This window comes from Neovison vison, chromosome 4, assembly GCF_020171115.1.
Source record: "Neovison vison isolate M4711 chromosome 4, ASM_NN_V1, whole genome shotgun sequence".
Lineage (NCBI taxonomy): Eukaryota > Metazoa > Chordata > Mammalia > Carnivora > Mustelidae > Neogale > Neogale vison.
Window position 1 is genome coordinate 35122136 of NC_058094.1, and position 22746 is coordinate 35144881.

Genomic DNA, 22746 nt, shown 5'->3' on the forward strand with positions numbered 1-22746 from the left:
TTTTAAAGATTTTACTTATTTATTTGACAGAGAGAGAGATCACAAGTAGGCAGAGAGGCAGGTGGGGGTGGGTGTGAGAGGGTGGAAGCAGGTTCCGTGCTGAACAGAGAACCCAATCTGGGGCTTGATCCCAGGACCCTGAGATCAATGACCTGAGCCAAAGGCAGAGGCTTAACCCACGGAGCCACCCAGGTGCCCCAGCAGCCAGTGCGATTTTTTAAGGTGATTCTCTCTTTAGCTTGTACGAATTTCCTGTAATCCCTGCTTATATATCTGTGGTTTTTGGCCATGGCCATTTGCTCTCAGGAGTGGCTGGAAGTATTGGCTTCCCCTAACCCATTGTTTATGTCCTGGAAATGAATATCCCAGGATGTGCAGTCTTAATAATTTTTCAAAATATACTGAAGCCTGACTCAAAATCTAATTTTGGGAGGCTTCTGTTGGTCTTTGCAAATGGAAAAAGGTCCTTCAAAATTTATTATAATCAGGGCTTGTTTTTCTTTTACTCCCTTTTTTGGAAATGTTTTCTTTTCTTTATCTGGTGAGGAGCAGGAAGAACGATTTTCTTTTATTCTGTCTTATTAAGGTTCTCTTCAGAGCACTCAGGTTGTTCTGTGTTGCTTCATTTTGTAGGATTCTGTATCCGTGACAATGCCCACATCTGTGATGTACATTTCATCTTTCTTATTTGTGTTTCCATCCTGTCAGCTGCCTTTAAGTAGTCTATTTTGATATTCAGTTTTATTCAGAGGGAGATTTTGATTCCTGTGAGAGTAATTATTTGAACACAGGAAGGGTGTATATACTTTGCCTTTGTTACTTATTCTTGTAGTTGTATGTTGACTAGCAGACTGCTCTAGAACTAGCCACTGTTTAGATAACTTGTAAGAAAAATGAAATAATTCAGATCTTAGAATTATCTTCTTGGCTTCCTGAAGCGTTTTGGAGAACTTGAATTTTTTTAAGTTGTGTAAGAGCCAAGCATTTTGTTGTTGTTGTTTAATAGAGAAATCATCATAAAGGTTTTCACTTGATGTCCCTTTTGGGATGAATGCCAGCATACCTTATGGCCTCTTTAAAAATCCTGATGCTCCTGAAAACCCTGGTGCTCCTTCACGAAATCTCTCCTCCCTTTTATAAACTAATCTCTACACCCATATGGGGCTTAAACTCACCCCTCAGATCAAGAGTCATGTGCTCTACTGACTAAGCCAGGCTGGCTTAGTCACAAAATCTAATCCCAAATGAATTCTGTCTTCTTTTAGTAGTTCATGCTCAAGAGGACTCCTCTCAGCACCTGGTCACTGTTGTATTTTTTTGTCTTTCTGTGTATATAGTCTGTTTTTACAAGTAGATCATAAACTACTTAAGGTGTGTGTGGATTCAATCAGTGGGTTTTCAGTGTTCCTTTTTCCTCAGGCTTCCCCAGAGATAGATCACATTGTCTTCTGTGGCTGTAGCTCATGGTTAGGGGCAGTATCCCCAGGCGTGTGGAAAACTCCCTCAGGTGGTTCGGTTTGGCTCCTGTCTCTCCCCAGGGAATTTTATAATGCAGTTTATTTCCTGTAATACTCAACAGCAGGCCTTAGACTCTGCGTGTTCAGGAAATATTGTTGATTGAACAAGACCCTTGGCAGATGTGGTATGATGGCAAGAATAGAGGCCTGGAGAGGTTTTGTCTGACACTCTCCTATCTCTAAATTGATAATTTCAGGTAAATCAGATCTCTGTAGTCTGCTGTTTTCTCAAATGGAAAAAATAAGGACACTGTCACATGACGGACCTGATAATAAATATAAAAATCTGTATGTGTTTATATTCCTGAAATCAAATTAAAGTACACATAAGTACAGTTCTTTGCTGGTGCAGTTTCTAAGAAAATTTTCAGAGTCCATAGCATTTTAACCAGTCCATGGTTAGAAAAAAAAATACGTAGATTGTTTTTACTACTTCTTAATTTTTTTTTTTTTTTTTTTTTTTTTTTTTTTTTTTGGTTAAGAGTTATTTATTTATTTGATAGAGATCACAAGTAGGCAGAGAAGCAGGCAGAGAGAGGAGGAAGCAGCCTCCCTGCGGAGCAGAGAGCCCGATGTGGGGCTCAATCCCAGGACCCTGGGATCATGACTTGAGCCTAAGGCAGAGGCTGTAACCCACTGAGTCACCCAGGCACCCTACTAAGGAAGCTTTTTATGAAGTATTGGCAATAGTGGCTTTTCCCCTAAATCTTAATTTGGCAAAGTGTGAAGTTGGCAACCTTACCTTTGTCTTTATAATTTGAAGAAAATTTTATTTATATGTTAAATCCAGAAATCAGAAATAACATGCTTTATACGTTAAAAAGAAAATATGTGACACCCTTTTGGGGACAGTTTTCTGTATAGTTATTTGTTAGCTCAAACTTGTTAATGTATCTTTTCAAAGTTCCTAGCTTTACTAATATTTAATCTGCTTGATCTATCAGTTTCTGATAGAGGTATATTAAATTTCTCATTGCAGTTGACCATTTCTCAGACGCTCAGTTTTTACTGGGGATATTTTTGAGGTTATGGTATTAGGAGCATTCAAATTTATGAATGTTAAATGTTCTTGGTGGATTATTCCATTGATTGTTATATATAGTCTGTCTCTTCATTTCTGTTAATTCTTTCCTTTACTCTGATAATTTTTGACTTTTAATTGTGAGATAAACAGTTTGGATGAGTAGATTTATTTCTCCTGTCTGCCTGAATTTCAGATCTTCTGATCCTTTTTTCTGCTGCTTTTTTCCCCTTCTGTTGGTGTCCTAGTTTTCTGCATTCCCTTCCTTTTTTCCTCCTTTTTGGTTTGGAAGCCATAGATTATATTTCTGTTCTTTTAGTGGTTACCATTAAAATTTTCAGCTGCAACATTTTCAGACAAAACAGGCAGCCGAACTCCAGCTTCCCACAAGGAACCTGGCTCTGGTACCTGGTCTCTCACTGGGGAGTAATTTTTAGCTTTTTTTCCTTCCGAGAAGATGTTGATCTTGTGTGTGGTCTCCGCTTAGTCTTCGGTTTTCTCTTGTCTACAGTTGTGTTTCATGGCTGTGTATTGAGAGGAGGGGAGGTTTTCCCACAGTGAACTCACTACCAGCTCTGCTCCACCCATTTTCCTCCCCTCAGGTCTGCAGACCTGTACATCAGTGTCACTAGATACTTGTTATACATTGTGTTCCTTCTGTTTGTTTGAGTTTTAGCCATTTACTTTTTTCGACTTCCGATGGAAAGGAGAGGAGGAATGGGACCACCCGAACCTGTGGAAGGCCCTCTCACGGACTGTCTCCCTCAGGCTGAGTAGAGTGCTCAGTGTGAAGGGGGAGGGAGGTGGAGAGAACTTAGTCCAGGACAGAGTACCTGTAAGGTCCTAATGTGAAATGCTCATCTTTCCTGGTCGTATTGTCATTGTAGGCCAGCTCCATTTGGTTCGGTTTGGTGGTGGTTTTGGTCTTTGCGCTCTCAAGGACTACTATAAAGATGCCACTTGTTTCTGTGGGAAACAGGAAGGTCACACTACATGTTATAGCTGTGATGATGGCGACCGAGTTTTGCAAGCTCTCCTGTTCTAGCCCAGTGCTTGCTAGGACAGGTCTGCAGCGGGACAGGGGTGACTCTGAGGAGTGCCAGGCTGGAGGAGGGTTTTGTGTCTGGATGTACCGCACTCATTACTCCACCATCTCCTTTCCCGGAGTTGACGCTCGTTATGCAGAGAGGAGGTGGCTCATTAAACTGGTCAGCCTGCCAGGACCTGGTGCTGCAAAATTGAGAATTTCGTTCTCTGGCTAGGAAGCAGTTTTCAGGCATTAAACAGAAGCGTGGGGAAAGAATTCAGCAGTTTGGGGATGAATTTACAGTTTGTGGATGATAATTAGGGCTTGGCAGGGAGGAGGTTGATGGCCATCATAATCTTCCACAAGATTAGCCCTTTTAAAATATCATTATTCACACACTGGAAAAGCACCCTGTGTGTGTGTGTGAGAGAGAGAGAGAGAGAGAGAGAAGTGGTTGAGAGATGAACTGAGTGGGGACTGAGATGGGATGCAGACCTCTCTGTCAGTGATGTCAGTCTGGAAATTGGAGACTGCCTGTCGAGTCAACTTACATTAGGTTGAGTGTTTATTGTAAGACAAAGAATGGGAAGCATTTACTGGTGGATTTATGAAGCCAGGGATTTATGAACTTGGGAGCCAGGCCTTTGCGGTGGAGGCTGTGTTGCCAGAGAGAACTTTGTATTCATTTGTGCTCCATAGTGATAAAACAAAAGGAATCTGGTCGAGCTCTTAAATTTCACCCTGCTGTTTTTGTAGTTTTGACATTTGTTTGACTCCTTCGGTTTAGCTCTCTGAATGATACCTAAAGGAAGGCTTTCTGGATTTGAGAACCAGAGTTAAGAACCCTTAGTAGGTGCTGATTTCAAAGCAGCCATTTGATAACAGCTTTCAGACCCCCCTCTGGGTGCACTGATGAACGTGCTCTTGCTAATAAGTGGGGTTGTTGGGCAGTTTGATTGTAAAGCTTACGTGATTAGTCTGGCTTCCCTAGAATAAAGATGCCCAGCAGTGTCTGCTTATATTGCAAAGGGAAAATGATACTGAAATCTGTTGCTGTCTCTTAAAAATAGATGATTTCGAATCATAGTTAAACATTTTTTATTTTTCCACTTTAAGGAATAAAAATGCCTATTGCCATATTATTTGGATTTAAAAATGATCTGCTGTGGGTGCCTGGGTGGCTCAGCCGGTGAAGCATCTGCCTTCAGTTTAGGTCATGATCCCAGGGTCCTGGGATGGAACTCCATGTCAGGGTTCCTGCTCAGCGGGGATCAGCGGGGAGTCTGCTTCTCCCTTTCCCCTCTGCTACTCTCTCCCTTCCTCCATCTCTCTCTCTCTGTCAAATAAGTAAGTAAAATCTTTTAAAAAAGCAAAAAATTGTCTGCTGTAGGTAGTTGCATGTTTTTAAACAATATAATTTTAGGCAGAGTAGGATTGTTTGTGCTATTGGTTTATTTTTTAATGCTTGAAGCTGATTAAATAGTAAGAAAATTGGGACATAGTTTTGGGTTTGGTCAAGAGAAAAGACGGTAAAGACAGCCTGTCACTGTTGAGCTCTGTGCATTGGGGAGGCTTTCTGTGTGCTAGGCACTCTGTAGGATTCTGGGATAGAGAGACTGTCTCAGCCTCAGGGAGCTTGGATCTTAAACCAGTGTCTTCTGATTCCCCGAGATCTTACTAGAAAAAAAGGACCTGAACAGGGTTTCATGTTCAGTTTCAGTTTGGGAAGCATAAGATTAAGCATAGTTAAATGGATTTCTTTATTATAGGACTCATAAAAGTCCAGTAGAGGTATGTGAATTGTGAATTTCTGAGAGGGAGCTATCCTAAGCAACATTTCTAAAACTTGAAATAGTAGGGTTATTAATGTTTCCCTAAAGGGACTTCTAGTCTAATGACTATCTGAAACAAGCCTTACGTGTATTTGTGATATTTAAGAGTGGTGATTTCCAAAGTTAGGTTAATCACCAGAATCATTTTGGGTACTTAGAAATTAAAACAAAACAAAACAAAACTGTTGGGCTGATAATGCGTTTATGTGGTTCAAAATTCAAAAGTGTACATTGGCACACAGTAAAAAGTCTCCCTCCCTGCTCTGTTCCCTAGCTGCTTACTTCCTTTTCTCATAGGTGACTAATATTACGCCTTCCAGAACTAATTCATGCGTGTGCCATAACTTATTTAGGCAGAATATCACCAAGCCTTGTATTTGGAGATCTCTGATTTAGTAGTTTTAAGTGAGGACTGGGAATATCTTTTTTAATGTTCCCTAGAGGTTGTGATGATCAGCTAGATTTATACACTGTTACTTAAGATGGTGCATACTACTATTACATGTGGCTCATTATCCAGTTCCTAAGACAGCTCTGGAACAGATACTGTGATGACCATTTTTGGCAGAGGTGGAAACATGAGAGCAAATGTTAAGTGACCTCAAGGTTGTGCTTGCCTTTTAATGGTGGAGCTGAGACTCTAAACCTAGGGCCATTTGCTGGAATCTAGGCAGGACGGGCCTGGCACGCACTCTGCCTTCATGGTGGCCATGTTGGCGATCAGCTAAATAGCCACAACAACAAAACCAGACAAAAAAATGAATATGGGCATTTATATATGATTTTTCTATTTTGATACCACCATTACATGTTAGAATCTTTTATTGGATTCCTTGTCGGTAGACGTCCAGTGACCAGAGTTTCTCTAGTTTGCATTTTAAGGCACTTAGCCTGTTAGACTCAAGTTACCAGCTTCAGGCACCTAAACAGGAGGCTGACTTTTATCTGCAATGTTGCTTCCTGACGGGCTCTTTTTCTCTCTTCCCCTTTGCTTCCAACTTCTTTGGGCTCCTTCAGCCCCTTTCTCTAATACCAACCCAGATTAAATCACAGAGGAGGGAAGGAGTCAAAAAGGAGACCCTCCTCTAGGCGGAGGGTGCTGAGAGAGTATCCCAGGCTGTGAAAACTTCGTGGTGTTCCTCACTGTTGGGTAAAAAGGTTTTCTGTAGATGAATCTTGCAGAAGGAGTTGCGCGAGTTTCTGATGGTACTGCTGGGGCATTTGAATTAGGGCAGGGCCGCCTGGGGTTTGTTTCATAGGACGACATTCCTTTGGTATATTTTAAAAAACCTAGTCTCATAATATTGGTCACATAAGAGAACACATAAAAATCTTTAAAAATAACTATGAGTTTGTCATTTTGAGGCAGTGTAGGACTCAGAGCCGAGACATAAGAATGCCCATTAATTTGTTCAGCTGCCCTTCGATGGGCGCATGGTTAGGAAGGATTTACTATGTGCCATGTTGTAGGGATTTAGAAGTTAATAAAACATGTTTCTTGCCTTAGAATTTGTCTGGTGGTGAAAGAGACAAATATTTCATCTAGTGAATAGTTACATCATAGGAAGTGCTCTGAGGGAAGTTTGCTGCAGGTCTAAAGCTGGATTGGGAGAAATGCCTAGGTCAGCCTGGAGTGAACTGTGAACTCAGGTTTTCCACAGGTTGTTTCAGGGTAGCCTTGAGGGCCTAGTAGCTAGGTGTGTAGAAGGCAGTGGGGTATAGTTACTCTAGGCTAAAGGAATAGATGTGTTGAAAAAAATAAGACTTGTAGTATATGAGTATAATCTAGTTATGGAAGTGTGAGACTGTAGTGATATTTGGAGTGTAGAATGCTCTGGAAGAGTAAAGAGATGAGATGAGAGAGGTAGTAGGGGCAAGAAGAGGAACCTCTCATGCTTCGTGAGCTAAGACCCCTTCCTTGCACAAGAGACAGAGGAATTCCTGTGCATATACAGACTTCTAATACCGGGAGTTCCTGGATGTAGCTCTCATTCCCTGGATCCCATTCCCCGGATCTTCAGGTTCCTACCCTTGATCTCTGGATTTAAATTGGCCCCTATTTAGTTTGGCAGTCAGTTAAGCCAGAACTTGGGGGATTTGAGCTGCAAAATAGAGCAAGCTGTCCAAGGAATGAAGAATATGAACATACATAGTTAAGTGATGTTAATGACTGTCATTTAGTGAGCATTTAGGTCCTTGGCTCTTTCCAAGGCACATCACAGAATTACCTTTAATCCTTACAGCAGCACTACCAGACAAGTGGTTTTATGCTCAAGTTAGCAGACCGGAAGCCCTCCAAGTTCTGGGAGGTTTGAGTAAGTTTGCCCAAGGTTCTAGAGCCAGTTAATGGCAGGTCTGGACTCAGACCTGGGTTGGCTTGTCTGACTTCACAACTCATTCTTTCCCAGCCCTGTGCCCCTCAAAGACCGCAGCTCTGGTTCCTAGGGTGGGCAGAATGTAAAATGGCCATTTTCAAAAGCAGTAAAACTACAGTTTCATCTTTGATGTTAATTTTATCAAGATTCCTTGGTTAGGAATATATGCTTGTTACATTCCTTGTCTTGTTTCTCTGGGAAAGTCAGATTTCATTACAGGTGTTTTACTTCAGTTTACAGTTCCATCTCAGGGACTGTGTAACTTGCCAAACGGCAGTAGTTGTACTAGGATGAGTATCAGTTACTTCATGACACATTCAGTTTGTATGGAGAGTTGAAATTGGGATTATAATGATTTGAATACATTATCTGCATCTGGCAGATACTTTAATGAATGATGTTGCAGATACTCAGAATGTAGATATGGCCTAAGGGTGAAGAAAACCAAGAATTTTCTCTTGAATTTTTGGCTGGATGCTAGAAACACTTTTTGAGTGATAGCTCAAAAGAGGCCTTCTCTTTCTGTTAGCATACTTTGATTCTTGTATGCGCGTATAGTCTTACTCTTACCAAGATAGAATTAGACAGAAGGACTCAAGAAATTGTCAAGAACAATTAATGTATAAAGGCCATATCTTGTATCTTTTTCTACCAAATTTCTTGTCCATTTGGCATGTGTATTTCCCTTTTCCTGTTTTGAATGGAGCTGAAAATAACGTGGTATTTTGGCTTTAAAGGAAAATGATTCATTTTGTTGTGTTCGGCATTTAGTCTCTCAGAGATGTGTTTGGCTTTTCAAATGGCACAGGAGTTTGAGATTTTGGTCTCCTTTTCATTTTGTTAGGAAAATGTTATTTACAACACTGTATAGGAGTTGTAAGCAGAATATTTCCCAGGTTAGGGGAAGAAATTATTTATGAGTGGGATGCCTTTTTATTGTTGTTGTTCTGTGCTAGTTTATAGGGCATTTCTGTAAAATGAATTTTCTTATCTTTATTTTATAGAACTCTTAACAGTTTTAACTGAAAACCATTTTAGGGGAAATAATTTGAAAAATTTTCTGTTTAAAAAAATTTGTATCATTTTGTGAATTTATAGTATTTATTTAGAAACTTCTATTCTTTTTGGTGTTGAATGCATCTTGAAGATGAATGTCCTGTATCATTTACTTAAAGTGGACACATTATGTAAACTAGCATTTGTCATCTCCATAAGCATGAAGTATGTGTATAAACCCTACCTATAATTGTCATTCAGGAAGCTGACAGATGGATTTTCCCTCTGTAAAAGCCGTCATTTGTGTGATTTGGGGTCTTTTAATAGTAAAGTCAGATGTTTGCTGCTAGGCTTAGTTCTCTTTGGGTGGGCAAAAAGTGAGAAAAGTCAGACCACTATTTTAGAAATTGTGAAGTCAATTTAAAGAAATAAAATGTGCTTATGACTTATGGTTGAGCAAAGATATATTAGGGATCACTGTGCTTGCTGCGATTTGAATTATAAACCGGAGCAGATTCCTCTTCACCAAATACCTTTTTCAGGGGTTGGGAAGAGTAATCCTTCCCTGTCACTGGCCTCAAACCCAGATTCCTACAGGTGCTAGGTACCTCTAGGTAAGGGTACCTCTAGGCACCATGGGGAAGATAAATGCAGTTGCTCGATCTCATTTTTCAAAAGAAGCTAAAAACCTGAATTCTCTGTAAAATTCTCCCAAGTTTAAATGTTGGCCAAGAATCTTTAAAAATCTTTAAAAAATTTTTAAATGCTGTGTGGTTCAATATCGTGTGTACATATGTAGGCTAGCAGCGTGTGACATCTTGAGGCTCCCCTGCACCCTATTGGTAATTCACTGTGGCTTTTAAATACAAATCTTCAATAGGCTCTTCTGTATCCTTGCCCCCACTGCCTTCTCTTCTCCTGTTGAAAACCACTGGTAAGAGGGGCGCCTGGGTTAATCAGTCTGCGTCAGCCTTTGGCTCAGGTCATGATCCCAGGGTCCTGGAATCCAGCCAAGCCCTGCATTGGGAAATCCCTGCTCAGCAGGGGGCTGGGTCTCTCCACCCCATCATCTCTACCACCCCCCCCCTTGCGTTCTCTCTCTCACAAGTAAGTAAATAGAAAACTCCATTGGTAAGTCAATTATAGTCACTTAATGTCTTTCATGAGATTTTAATATTATTAGGGAGGTACCATTAAAAATATTAAATATGCTTTATGCTACTTCATGCTACTTTACAGTGCCATTTTACTTTATTTTTAAAATTTATTATTATTATTATTATTTTTTTTTAATTTTATTCATTCACTTGACAGCACAAGCAGGGGGAGTGGCAGAATGAGAGGGAGAAGCAGACTTCCTGCCGAGCAGGGAGCAGGATGCTAGGCTTGATTCCAGTTCCCGGGATCATGACCTGAGCCGAAGCCAGATCCAGACACCCCTTATTTTATTTTTTTAAAGTGTTCTATTTATTTATTTGTCAGAGAGTGTGTGCACATGAGCACAAGTCGGGGGAGCAGCAGGCAGAACGGGCAGAGGGAGAATCAGGCTCCCTGCTGAGGAAGGAGCCTGTTGGGGGACCGGATCCCTGAGCCAAAGGCAGCTGCTTAACTGATTGAGCTATCCAGGCATCCCTATCTAAACAGAAGCATACATGGGTAAATGATTTATTCAGAGTATAAGACAGACCAGTGGGTTTTCCTGTAACAATATGGAAAGTTCTTTGATAGGGTTTCAGATTCCACTTTGCAGCCAGCCTTTAAGAAACTATCACTTGCTGAGTTTTGGTGTAGTATCAAAGAATATCCATAATTTTTGGGCACCTGGGTGGCTCAGTTGGTTAAGTGACTGCCTTCGGCTCAGGTCATGATCCCGGAGTCCTGGGATCGAGTCCCACATCAGGCTTCCAGCTCCATGGGGAGTCTGCTTCTCCCTCTGACCTCCCCTCTCATGCTCTCTCACTCTGTCTCTCTTTCTCTCAAATAAATAAATAAATAAATCTTAAAAAAAAAAAGAATATCCATAATTTTAAAACTATTTTAAAAGTGTATAATTATTTTGTTTAATGTAGTGGCTGTGTTACTAAGATGAATGAACAATTACTTATTTTTTCTGACACTGATTTAGTATTGGCTCCTTTAATGGCACCGTGAATTTTTTTTATTACTTTTATCTGCCACCCTCTCTGCCCAACTCTCATTCTCAGAGTGTGGTCTGCAGACTCTGGGTCTCCAAGACCTTCTCATGGGCTCTGAGGTCAACATTATCTTCATAATAGGGTCCTCTGGGTGACTCAGTCAGGTTAGCATCTGCCTTTAGCTCTGGCCATGATCCCAGGGTCCTGGGATGGAGCCCCACTTTGGCTCCCTGCTCAGTGGGGAGTCTGTCTCTCCTTCTGCCCCTCCCCCTGCTCCTGCATTCTCTGTCTCACTCTTTCTGGTAAATAAATAAAATCTTTTTTTAAAAAACCATCTTCATAATAATACTGCGACTTTGTCTGTTTCACTGTTTTGAAATTTGTGTTATTGTTCAAAAGCAATGGCAGGAAAATACTGGCTTCTTAGCACAAATCAAAGTAGTGGCACCAGACTATATTGAAAATTACTGTATTCTTCACTTTTTTGCACTTGCAGGAAAAGCCAGTTTTTACTCAGGGGTGTCTTTGATGAAATGGTAAAAATTGCTAATTTTATTTATTTTAAGATTTTATTTATTTATTTGACAGATAGAGATCACAAGTATGCAGAGAGGCAGGCAGAGAGAGAGGAGGAAGCAGGCTCCCTGCTGAGCAGAGAGCCCCGATGCGGGGCTCCATCCCAGGACCCTGAGATCATGACCCGAGCTGAAGGCAGAGTCTTTGACCCTTTGAGCCACGTAGGCGCCCTAAAATTGCTAATTTTACTAAATCTTAACCTTTGAGTATCTGTCACTTTTATATGCAGTGTGACAAAATGAACATTGGTCATGTGGAAGAAAAACACTTCTTCGGTTGTTTCTGATGCAAGCTGAACTAGCTGCTTTCTTCAGGAACACTTACCTTACTTAAAATAAGCCTTGGGTATTTGACAGACATTTTTTCCAAAATGACCATAGTGAGCCTGTCATTTCAAGGAAAACAACTGAAGCTATTTGTTGCCAGTGATAAAATTAAGCTTTCAAGCAAAAATTAGAATTTCGGAAAGTTTGCATCCATCATTGTGAGGTTAACAAACATGATTTTGAAGATCTGCCTAAGTCAGCACACCATTATTTTCCTTACGACCAGCGCATACGGTTAGAGACTTGCACATGGGCAAAAGATTTGGTAGGTTTCAGAAGGTTTTACGTTGCTCCCAGCCTTTAAGGAACGATCACTTGTCCAGTTTTGGTGTAATATCAAAGAATATCTACAGCGATGTGTAAGGGGTAGTAAAATGTCGCTCGTTTTTCCAACAGCTGATTTATATAGGGCCAGATCTTCTTCCCATACTTCAGCCCAAACAATGTACTGTGACATATGGAATGCAGAAGCAGATCTGAGAATGTAGCTCTCTGAAACTAAGACCGATAATAAAGAGGTCTGCAAAAATGTAAAACAGTCCCCCATCACAAATTGTTTTGGGAAAATAGTTAATTTTTATAAGGTAATTTTTGTCTGTGTAATGAGTTTATTATTATAATAAATATTTAAAATCTTCTTGGTACTTAATATTATAAATATCAGTGTTTGTGACCCCCATAAACAAAAGCATTTTTGGGGGTCCTCAATTTTTTTTAAGATTATATTTATTTGAGAGAGAGAGAGAGAGAGTACAGTTGGGGGGACAGAGGGAGAGAGAGAGATAGAGAAGCATAGTCCCCATGAGCAGGGAGCCCTATGTCAGGACCTCAGGATCATGACCTGAGCGGAAGGCAGATGCTTAAGTGACTGAGCCACCCAGGTACCACTGGAGTCCTCAATTTTGAAGAGGGTAAAGTGGTTCTAAGATAAAATTTAAAATTTTGAAGTACATTATGAGGGGTTGAAAAGGAAGGCTGTTGGGAAGACTTTAAGGAATATTTGGGGAGGTGAAAAATACGCATCCAGAGATTCTATTTACTTTTAGAGAAAACCATTTTATAGGAGATACAAAGAAATAAACTCAATAGTCTCTGTTCTTGAAGACTAAAATCTTTTGTTTCTGATTAATTTTTAATCTTTCTTTGGCCTTTACCATAATCTTACTCCTTGGTTACTTAGTGTTAAACTTTGAAGTTTTCTGTGGTCAGCAGAGACATGAGAAAAATTAAGGACAAAACAGGAGTTTTTATTATAGCTAATTTTTTTGGGTTTATATTTAATCTAAGATTATGGTCTCTTTACACTTTTGCTGTGAAAATGAGGTATAGTGATACTTTAAAAATTATTTATTTATTTATTTAATGTGTGTGTTGTCTAAATAGCTACCTTGCTTCTCTCATTATTCATCCAACCCCACCCCCATTTACTGTTCTGGAAATCCTGAAGCTGGGGAACCCATGGTCAGATAGAGGCAGTACAAAATGGATTTCAAAGAATGGATCTGAAAGTTGAATGTTTTGAAGTCAAATTTCAGACATGCAGTGGGTCTTCCATAATCACAAAGATGAAGAGAATTAGCAAGTTGGTGCTTCTTGCTTGCCAAGACAGCCCTAATCTTTCAGGTTCTTCCCAGCCATCCTCAGTCCTATGGATCAAGGGAGCTCTTAATATTTAAGTCATAATGTGGAGTTGGATGGGTAGCAAGAAAGATTTAGCCCCTTCATAGTAAAGCAGATCCCCAGTGTAGCACCGGCACTCAGTTGTCCCCTTCTGTTTTATACCCAAGACCTCCTGAAGAGGATTCCCTGTCAGCATACCTTTACTGGTTTGCTGTTGGCTTGCTCAGGACGCTGTGGAAAGGGATTTTCGGTTTAATGATCTCTGGACTGGATTGAGTAAGGCAGCCCCAGATTTTCATTTATCTGGTGCTGCTGGGAATGTGCCTGCTAGCTGCTGGCACAAGTAAGTGACTTTCAAAATACCCTCTGTAGCTCTGTCCAAGGCAGAGCCTCTTCTCCCAGTGCCAGCGGCTGGCAGGTGGGACCACCACGTGATAGTTCGAGTTTATTGATGTCAAGGATAATGCTGAACAGCTGATATGCGAAGACAGTTCAGAGGCAGCATATATATATATATATATATATATATATACACACACACACACACACACACACGGTACGGCATGACATTTGTGTAAAAGAACAATGTGAAAGTTAAGGACTTCGTGCCTGTGCTTAGGAAAGTGTGGGGTGACAGAGCAGAAAAGACTGTAAAAGTTTGCCTCCTCTATCTTTGCCATCTATCGAGCAACAGAGTTGCTCCAAAAAAATAAAATAATTTCATTGCTTTTTGAATTTTAGGCTCTAAGATTTAAAGTTTTTTTGGGGGGGGGAAATGCCAGAAATACTCTTACAGTATTTTCTTTTTCAACAAGAAAATAATCTGGGCACAGATTTTTAATGTATAATTTAGTGTTGTAGGTAATCTTTTACTGTTGGCTGTTGTTTCCTTATATGGATTATTAAGCTCTTTACACCAAAATAAAATGATACTGATATGTACAAGTTTTATTCCATGGGTGGGTGGGTAGAGGTTGGAGTGAGGTCACTTTAAAGGCAGGTTGCTAATATGATTATTGGGTAAGTGTTGAGTTACTAAATGTTTTCTTTATGTTAACTGGTCTGCTTACAAGAGCTAATATGGGTAATTTCTTAAAAGAAGCCTGTATAGTCATTCTTTTCTTGCCTGTTGTAAACTTTAGTCTGAGTTGGAAGACTTGGAGAGTTGATTTTATTGAGATAAGATCAGGAGCCTTGTCTTCTTCTGAAATGGATTGTACGCAAGTAGTATTATACATTTTTCCCTGTTGGAATTGTATCTAAAGAAGTGGGAGAGTGGGGAAAGACTTGGTTTTCTCCTGTCTTTACTCTCTCTGAAGCCAGTTCAGGCGGAAACAAATGAGTGCAAAGTAGACACAAAGGTCGTCTAGGAGGGAGAAACTGTCAATTTCTGTAGGAAGAAAAGTAGGGCTATCAGGACAAATTCATGAAGGAGGTAACATTTGAGCTGGGCCTGACATAAGTAGGAAAGAGCCTGGAAGAAATGTACTGGTGGCAGATTTTGTCACTTTTTCACTGTTAATGGTGATTGCTACTAAACATGAGACATGGGTAGGTGTACCTGGTCTTAAACTTCCAGATATATGAAGACCATCATCTTGTAGAAGGTGGGGTGTCAGGAATATCTTTCTGCCCTGGAGAATTGAAGCCTTTGCAGGATCTAAATATACCTATGTTTTTTTCATTTTAGAAATACAGCTAGCAATCTGTCAGGTTGCTTTCAGTTCAGGGGTATGTGTGTCTGAACACACAGGTGTGGGATGTGACAGGGGAGATAGAGAATTCTAAAACTGATGGACCTGCACTGATGCTATTCCCAATCGAGGATCGGTGAGAAGATGAATTATCTTTGAAATTATAATGTTAAATTTGGGGAAAAGGAGCCTGAACTTCTAAGGGATTTTTAGGGCAGTAGTGAAATACATTAGATTTTAGCAGATTATACTTGGACTTCTTGTCTCTTTAATTTTTTTTTAAAAAAGATTTATTTATTTGACAGAGAGAGAGAGAGAGCGAGAGTGAGCGAGCACAACCAGGCAGAGGGAGAAGTAGGCTCCCCGCTGAGCAAGGAGCCCGATGTGGGGCTTGATCCCAGGACCCCAGGATCATGACCTGAGCCGAAGGCAGTCACCCAACCCACTGAAGTCACCCAGGCGCCCCTCTTGTCTCTTTTTATTTTATTTATTTATCTATTTATCCCCCCCCCCCCAAGATTTGAATTATTTATCTGACAGAGAGAGATCACAGGTAGGTAGAGAGGCAGGCGGAGAGAGTGGGGGAAGCAGGCTGCTTGCTGAGCAGAGAGCCCGATGCGGAGCTCAGCTCGATCACAGGACCCCGGGATCATGACCTGAGCCGAAGGCAGAGGTTTAACCCACTGAGCCACCCACGCGCCCTCTAGTCTCTTTTTAAACATCAGTTTGCTGTTACCCTACCTCGGTGCTTTAAGGGGAAAAAAAAAAATCCAGCCTCTGGATCTGTAAAATGCCTATAAATTTAAAGGAATGAAATGGGTTATTGAATTGGAACATAGACTAAATCTTTGGTGTAGGAGTACTAAGGATTGTCAGAAGCTTAGTGCTAACCTACCCACTGGGTGTTAGAGCCTTCTCACAAAGGCTTCCTGACCTATCCCTGAGTTTGGTTAAATGCTGAGTTGTGAGATTATTTTGTAATGTTATGCTGTACTCTTAAAATTGTTTCCCGTCACAACCATATGTAAAGATTTATTCTGAAATGGAACTTGGTGAGTTCTAGGGTGGTTTGCCTTTTATTTTAAAAACAAGGGAAACTTTTGTTCATGTTGCTACTAGAGGAAATACAGTTCGTGACTTTAAGCGTTGTACGCTTTCGGGGAAAGATCCTTTAAAGTAGATGAGTGCCTATTAATTATGTAGAGACATTCAGTAACTTAGTAATTGAATGTGATCTTTGGTCTGCAGTGATTCTATGGTTTTCTTGTCTCCTGAGGACTCTAATGTTAAAGGGGGAACTAAATACTCTTTATTTTATAGTTTGTTTGTAGGTTTTTTGTTGATACCATCTGAGATTTATGCTTAGAGGGCCAATTTAGTCCTGCTAACTGTTTTGAGGTTTGCAAGCATGATATATTTTTGTGCAAATTTTGGTAATTGAATTTAAGAAATTATAAAAATTTGGTATTTGGGGAAACATCCTAAAGAGTACCTGTAAAATCGGTTTCTATATGAAAGTTTCAGATGGGTTAGATGAAACTGAATATGACAGTAAGTGCTAGTCCCATATAAACATTATATATGTATCCCCACTGATCTGTTTGCTTTTCAGACATTCAAAAGAATTCTAGGGCTGAAAAGAACAACAGGTGATTTTTAGTCTTCCCCTACATAGAGAACCTGAGATTTAATGGGCTCAAATGAGCTTAGTTAGTAGATGATCTGGGAGTAGGCTCCAGATTTCTTGTTACCCAGTGGACATTGTTTCTAGTACAGATGGGTATACATTTCAGATGCTGTTAGGAGTCCACTATGATTTTTGAGATTATAAAATGGAATTGATGGCAGTGACCATCATTTCCCTAGTGGCCTGAGATTTGCTGGTGAGTTCTTGACTTCATACTCGTAGCATTTTGATGTTTTGAGATCTTCTTTTAGTGTTACAAGTATGGTGTACATGGAATGGTATTTGAAGCCATGAAAGCAACATTTGATTTTTAATCAGTGTTATTGCCCAGTTTTGAAAAGGCTTTGACAAATTTTATCTGCCCCCAGCTCCTTCCTCTCCCCCCAGCTCTAGACTTTGTGAAAGCTCTCAAGACCTTGTTGGGCAAAGAGAAAGGAATGGGAATGAACGGGTTTAGTTGTCTGCAGGAAAAAATGTACCTTCTCGGAGTACTACTGTGGTTTTGGGGACATAAACCTTTCTTAGGCTTTTCCCTCCAGCTCTGCTCTTGCCTCTGCTCCAGGATTCGAAGGTCATTGTTTGGAGCCTCCCAGTTTATTTTATCCCCATTTTCTAGTTGGCCTTCCCAGAGCTCATGAATCCCACAAAGTGCATTACTCTTACAGTATTTCATCTTCTCTTGGAATCCAGAAATGTGCCTTGTAAATGAGCAAACTGGGATTTGGGAAAAGACTTGACTTTACAGGACAAGGAAAACACATCATTGTTAATGAAAGTAAATGCAACACTAGGCAGCAAAAATGAAAATGTATTTTGTTGGGGGCCAATTCACACATGGTCAGGTGCTGTTCTTTGCGAGTGAGAATAAAGTCACCAGTGAGGGAGAGAGAAATTAAGTATGGCATCATTTGAAAGTTATTTTTGCTTAGGAGTAAGTTTCAGAATTGGCAAGTAGCTGTATATATGTTAGTGTTTGAAAGGTGCTCCTCAGCATTAAACAGGGGATAGAATTTATAGGATAAAATAAACTTGAGACAGTTGGGTCCTATTAGAATCTCCTACTCAAATAATTAGGTTATTTGCCCATATATATAATAAATGATTTATGGCAGCTTTGAATCCTAAACTCGCTTTAAGCTGTGACTTATTTTGGGGGTGTGTATACCACTTTGATCTGTTAGTACAAGTGATTGAAATTTGATTTTGTCCATTTTTGTCATTTTTCAGAAAGCAAAATTCATGGAATTTCCTATTTAAAAAAATTTTTTTTAAATATTTTATTACAGAGAGCACGTGTGCACACACACAAACAGGGAGCGCTGCAGGCAGAGGGAGAGGGAGAAGCAGACTCCCTGCTGAGCGGAGGGAGGCCTCTCTGGGGCTCTGTCGCACAATCCCCCGAGACCTGAGCGCTTAACTGACTGAGGCACCCAGGCACCCACATGGAATTTCCTATTGACTTAATGTCATAATTTTTTTCTATTGCTTTCTAAAATTCTGTTTTTAAGAGAATTATTATGAAAAAATTTTGAAAGACCAAGCACTTGTTTTGGTAGCTTGATAGACTGAAACTCTTATAATCTCTGCATTTGATTACATCTTTACATTTTAAAATGAGTTCCTTAAATTGATCAAAATGTCTGGTTTAAATGAGCATTACAGTATTTTGTATTAATTCAAGATGGTTTTCTTGAGATAAGCAGCACAGTCATAATAGATAATATGGGTTAATATCTCTTGGTTATGCAGCCCTTTGAGATTTTTTGAAGCATAATTTTCTTTTAGAAATGGGAGAGGTGTTATCCTTGTTCTATAGATACAGACACAGAGGTCTTAATTTGTATAGTTTTGTGTCAGAAGGCCCTTCAGGAATTTGAGACTGTGTCTTAAGTCAATTAGGCTTTCAGGCTTTTTCTTCCCCATTATGTTAAATTCTTAATAGAATTATGCTACCCCAGTATCTTCATTTTATGATTTACATATACATTTAAGGATTTCTTTTGGCATATATAGCACAGTGTTTAAAAAGTGGCTTTCATTAGTGTTGGTTCAAGTACCAGCTTTGTTGCCACTTTGTGTATTATAACTACTAGGAGCCTCAGTTTCCTCATCTGTAAAATGGGATTAATATTATCAGAGTTGCTAATGGGGTGGTGAGGGAAGGGAATTATAGGGTTGACTCAGGAATATTTTTTGGGACAAAAATCAAAGATAATATAAAAAACATTCTTACCACAGCAGATTTTTTGTATACTACCATTAGAAATCACCAAATAATGATATAAGTATACTTATCAGAACTATTTTGTTTTGCCTGGTGGTGGGTATTAAGGAAGGCGCATACTGCATGGAGCACTGGATGTGGTGCATAAACAATGAGTCTTGGAACACTGGGGGAAAGAAAGCTATTTTGTTTAAAAGGAATTTGTACATGCAGTTTATTCATATTTCATTTTGTTTTTAAAGGTTACGGGAAGTTTCAGAAAAACTGAATAAATACAATTTAAACAGGTAAGAGTTTTAAGATATTTTAAATTTTCTGAAAACAGCATTTTTTTCTTTTGTAGGAAAAATAACTCATTTAGGCAGAAGTAACCAGGAGTATTTGAATCTATCAACTTTTTATAAGTTGGGTTCATTTGAATAATAGGTTCTATTCATACTGGTTTTTAAAAAATCTGGCATGCCAAGAACCTAAAATAACTATCAGGATATCATAGTTATTATTTTTCAATTATTGCTTATTATAATATGTAAATATTAATTTTTAAAAACAGGTTTTGCCAGCTATTTTTTTCCCCTTCGGTTAATCAGATAAAAACAAACATACCAACCCCTAGAATGTATTTGCCGATTAAAAAAATAACTTTGTTTGACTTTTTTTATTCCATAGCCACCCCCCTTTGACTGTATTGGAACAGGCCGCCATCAAACAGTGTGTGGTAGGACCAAATCATGCTGCCTTTCTTCTTGAGGTAAATTCTTTATGTAAGGTATGAGATGAAAAGGAACTTAAATTAAAATACAGTTGTGCATTATCATGTATCTTCCTTTATAACCAGGCAAATAGAAGTTTCTTGCCAGAGTTGTTTCAGAGATCACCCAGTTCCATTTCCTTATTGTGTACATTCTGTGGCTCAGAGAAAGCTTAAGTGATTTACTACAGCTTGAAACCATAGTAGTGGAGAAGTTCCTTATACCCAGTCACATCCTTACTCTGAATTCTGTTAGAGAAACTTTAACTTATTTTTCCTGGTGTCCTGATAATGTAGTATAAAACAACTTCCCCAGGTCAGGAGTGAGTGCCTTCTCAAAAGGAACTTATTTGTCATCTTCTGAATTGACAGTGACGTATCTGTTTATTGAATAAATTCATATTTTAATACATTCTTACTTTGGTGATTTCTTCTATTTTCTTGGCTTTTAGGATGGTAGAGTTTGCAGGATCGGTTTCTCAGTACAACCAGACAGATTGGAATTGGGCAAACCTGATAATAACGATGGGTAAGACCTTAATGCCCTTTCTATTTAGTAAGTATTTAGCTCTTCCAAGGTATTATATTAAACCTGTGTTTTGATTATGATGGCCTTCAAATTTAAAGAAAAGCTTTGTAGAAGATGAGTCACTTAAAATCATGAAATAGTTACCTTGTAGTTTTAATTTTTCTGCAAGCAGTAATTTATAGCATTAGTATTGAAAATAGCAGAGAAGTCAGTCACTTTACAGGAGTTGGTTATCAGAGAATGATTTATGTATGTGGTAGGTCTCAAGTCAGATCTGTTCTTTGACTGAAATGATTTTTTAGATCTTTTTTTTCCCCCCAAGATTTTATTTTTAAGTAATCTTTATACCCAGTGTGGGGCTTGAACTCACACCCTGAGACTGAGTCTTGGGCTCTGCCAACTGAGCCAGCAAGGCCCCCTTCCCCGCCCTTTTTAAAGTGATATCTATACCTAGCATGTGTCTCGAACTCACTACCTCCCCAGACTCAGTCACGTGCTCTTCTGACTGAGCCAGCCAGGGACATCATGTTTTTTCCTTTTTAGTATTTCCAGTTCAGGTAATGCAGTTTGAAATTGACCAAGGGTCTTCAAAATTGTGGTCTTTATAAATGATACATATAAAAACCTGCTAGATAATGTATGATGAATTCCAGTTGCCTGCCTCTAAGGAAAGCATGATTACTTGAAAAAAATCTAAAGAATTACTCATTTGCAGTTAAACCGTGCAGTCACTTTGAACCAGGAGCGAGGGCTGGATTGCTAGGAGGCTATAAGTTGTTAGGCTTGCTCTTTGACGGGAAGGACACATTCCTGAGCGGCCGGGGAAGAGTGAGGCTGGTGTTTCACTACTATCACTCCCAGAGCAGTGAGGCTGGGAGTCCCAGGCTTGTGCCTAGTGAGTTTGGGACTGTTCTGTGACTCTTGTTCCTCCTGTTTTTTCCCCAGGTCAAAGTTGAACAGCAACTCGGGGGCGGGGAGGACATCGAGGCCCGGGAGGACAAGTGACTCCCCATGGTTTCTCTCAGGTTCTGAGACTCTGGGCAGGCTGGCAGGCAACACCCTGGGGTAAGTTGTGGTCAGGTGATGGCCTCCACTAGTCTGGGCCGGCACTCTGTGAGTGCTGTCACTACGAGACAGTGCCTCCTGCGGTACCCAGTGGTGCCATGAGGAAAGCCCTGAACGCTGGGCAGGCGCTCTTGTTGCTCATGGCACAGCAGCACCCAGGCTCTTGCCCTAACATTTCTTTCTAAGTTCCAAATCTGGTATTTCTTTCTGAATTAATTTAGTGAGGTTTGAAAGTCATGTAACTAAACCTGACAGCCTTTAATTAAGTTTTTTTTATTTTTAAAGATTTATTTCTAGACAAGGTGGGGGGCAGAGAAAGGGGGAGAAAGGCAGATTCCCTCCCCTGAGATGGGAGCCCGATGTGGGGCCCGTTCCTAGGACTCTCAGATTATGATCTGAGCCAAAACCACGAGTCCAACGCTCAACCAACTGAAACATCCAGCGCCCCAAATTCTTTTTATTTTTTTTTTATCAAGATACAGTTGAGATATAACATTCTATTAGTTTCAGATATACAGTGTAATCATTTGATATTTATGCTTTGTGAAATAATCACCACAGTAAATCTAGTTAACATCTATCCTCATACATTGTTTGTTTGTTTGTTAAGATTTTTATTTATTTGACAGAGCACAAGTAGGCAGAGCGGTAGGCAGAAGGAGAGGGAGAAACAGGCTCTCTGCTGAGCAGGGAGCCTGATGAGGGACTCGATTCCAGGACTGTGAGGTCATGACCCAAGCCAAAGGCAGCTGCTTAACCAACTGAGCCACCCAGGCACCCCTTCCTCACTGTACATACTTACAACATAATTTTTGTTTCTTGTGATGAGGATTTTTAAGATCTACTCTTAGCAAAATACAGTATTAACTATAGTCACCATGTTGTACATTATATCCTCATGACTGACTGACTTTATAACTGGAAGTTTATACTTTTTAAAAAAATTACTTATGACACGTATACTTCTAAAACTAGATAATCAACTCTTTCATTTTATCTGAAGTTGAGAAGCTGTTAAAGAAATCATACACAAATTCTAAGCCAGATGATTTTATTCATTTTATACCTTGATTCTTGAATACCTAGATTTTCTGACACTACCTGATGAATGATAAGATAATGCCAAATCAGTCAAGTCAGCAGATGTGTTCAAAGGCTGCTCAGAGAAATATAACTAGAAGCAGTTTAAATTGTTTCAAAGGAGGAAGGTTTTAAACATTTTTAAATGATTAAAAATATTTGACACTGTGAATTTCTAGGTAAAGTTAGATTTAAAAATTGAGAGCCCCAAATGTTTATTGTTTCTTTGCCTTTTTGTTTTTATGCTGAACTAAAGTTTATTTTGAGGTCAGAGGAAGGTCATTTGGTGGA

General features: G+C 39.6%; 1 protein-coding gene across 5 annotated transcripts in view; it reads left to right on the forward strand.

Annotated features, from left to right (window-relative positions):
* Positions 1-22746, forward strand: part of UBR5 (ubiquitin protein ligase E3 component n-recognin 5) — a 135221-nt gene that overhangs the window by 23645 nt on the left and 88830 nt on the right. For 4 of the 5 annotated variants that reach the window (XM_044245181.1, XM_044245182.1, XM_044245185.1 and 1 more), the window contains exons 1-4: positions 19283-19317; positions 19700-19781; positions 20234-20310; positions 21256-21375. Coding sequence is in view for 1 of the 5 variants with exons in the window: in XM_044245186.1 (XP_044101121.1) it covers positions 19273-19317; positions 19700-19781; positions 20234-20310; positions 21256-21375 (324 nt within the window). In the remaining 4 variants the exon portion in view is untranslated. Of the gene's footprint in view, positions 1-19272; positions 19318-19699; positions 19782-20233; positions 20311-21255; positions 21376-22746 lie in introns of those variants that run through there. The other variant, XM_044245186.1, reaches the window with a different exon arrangement.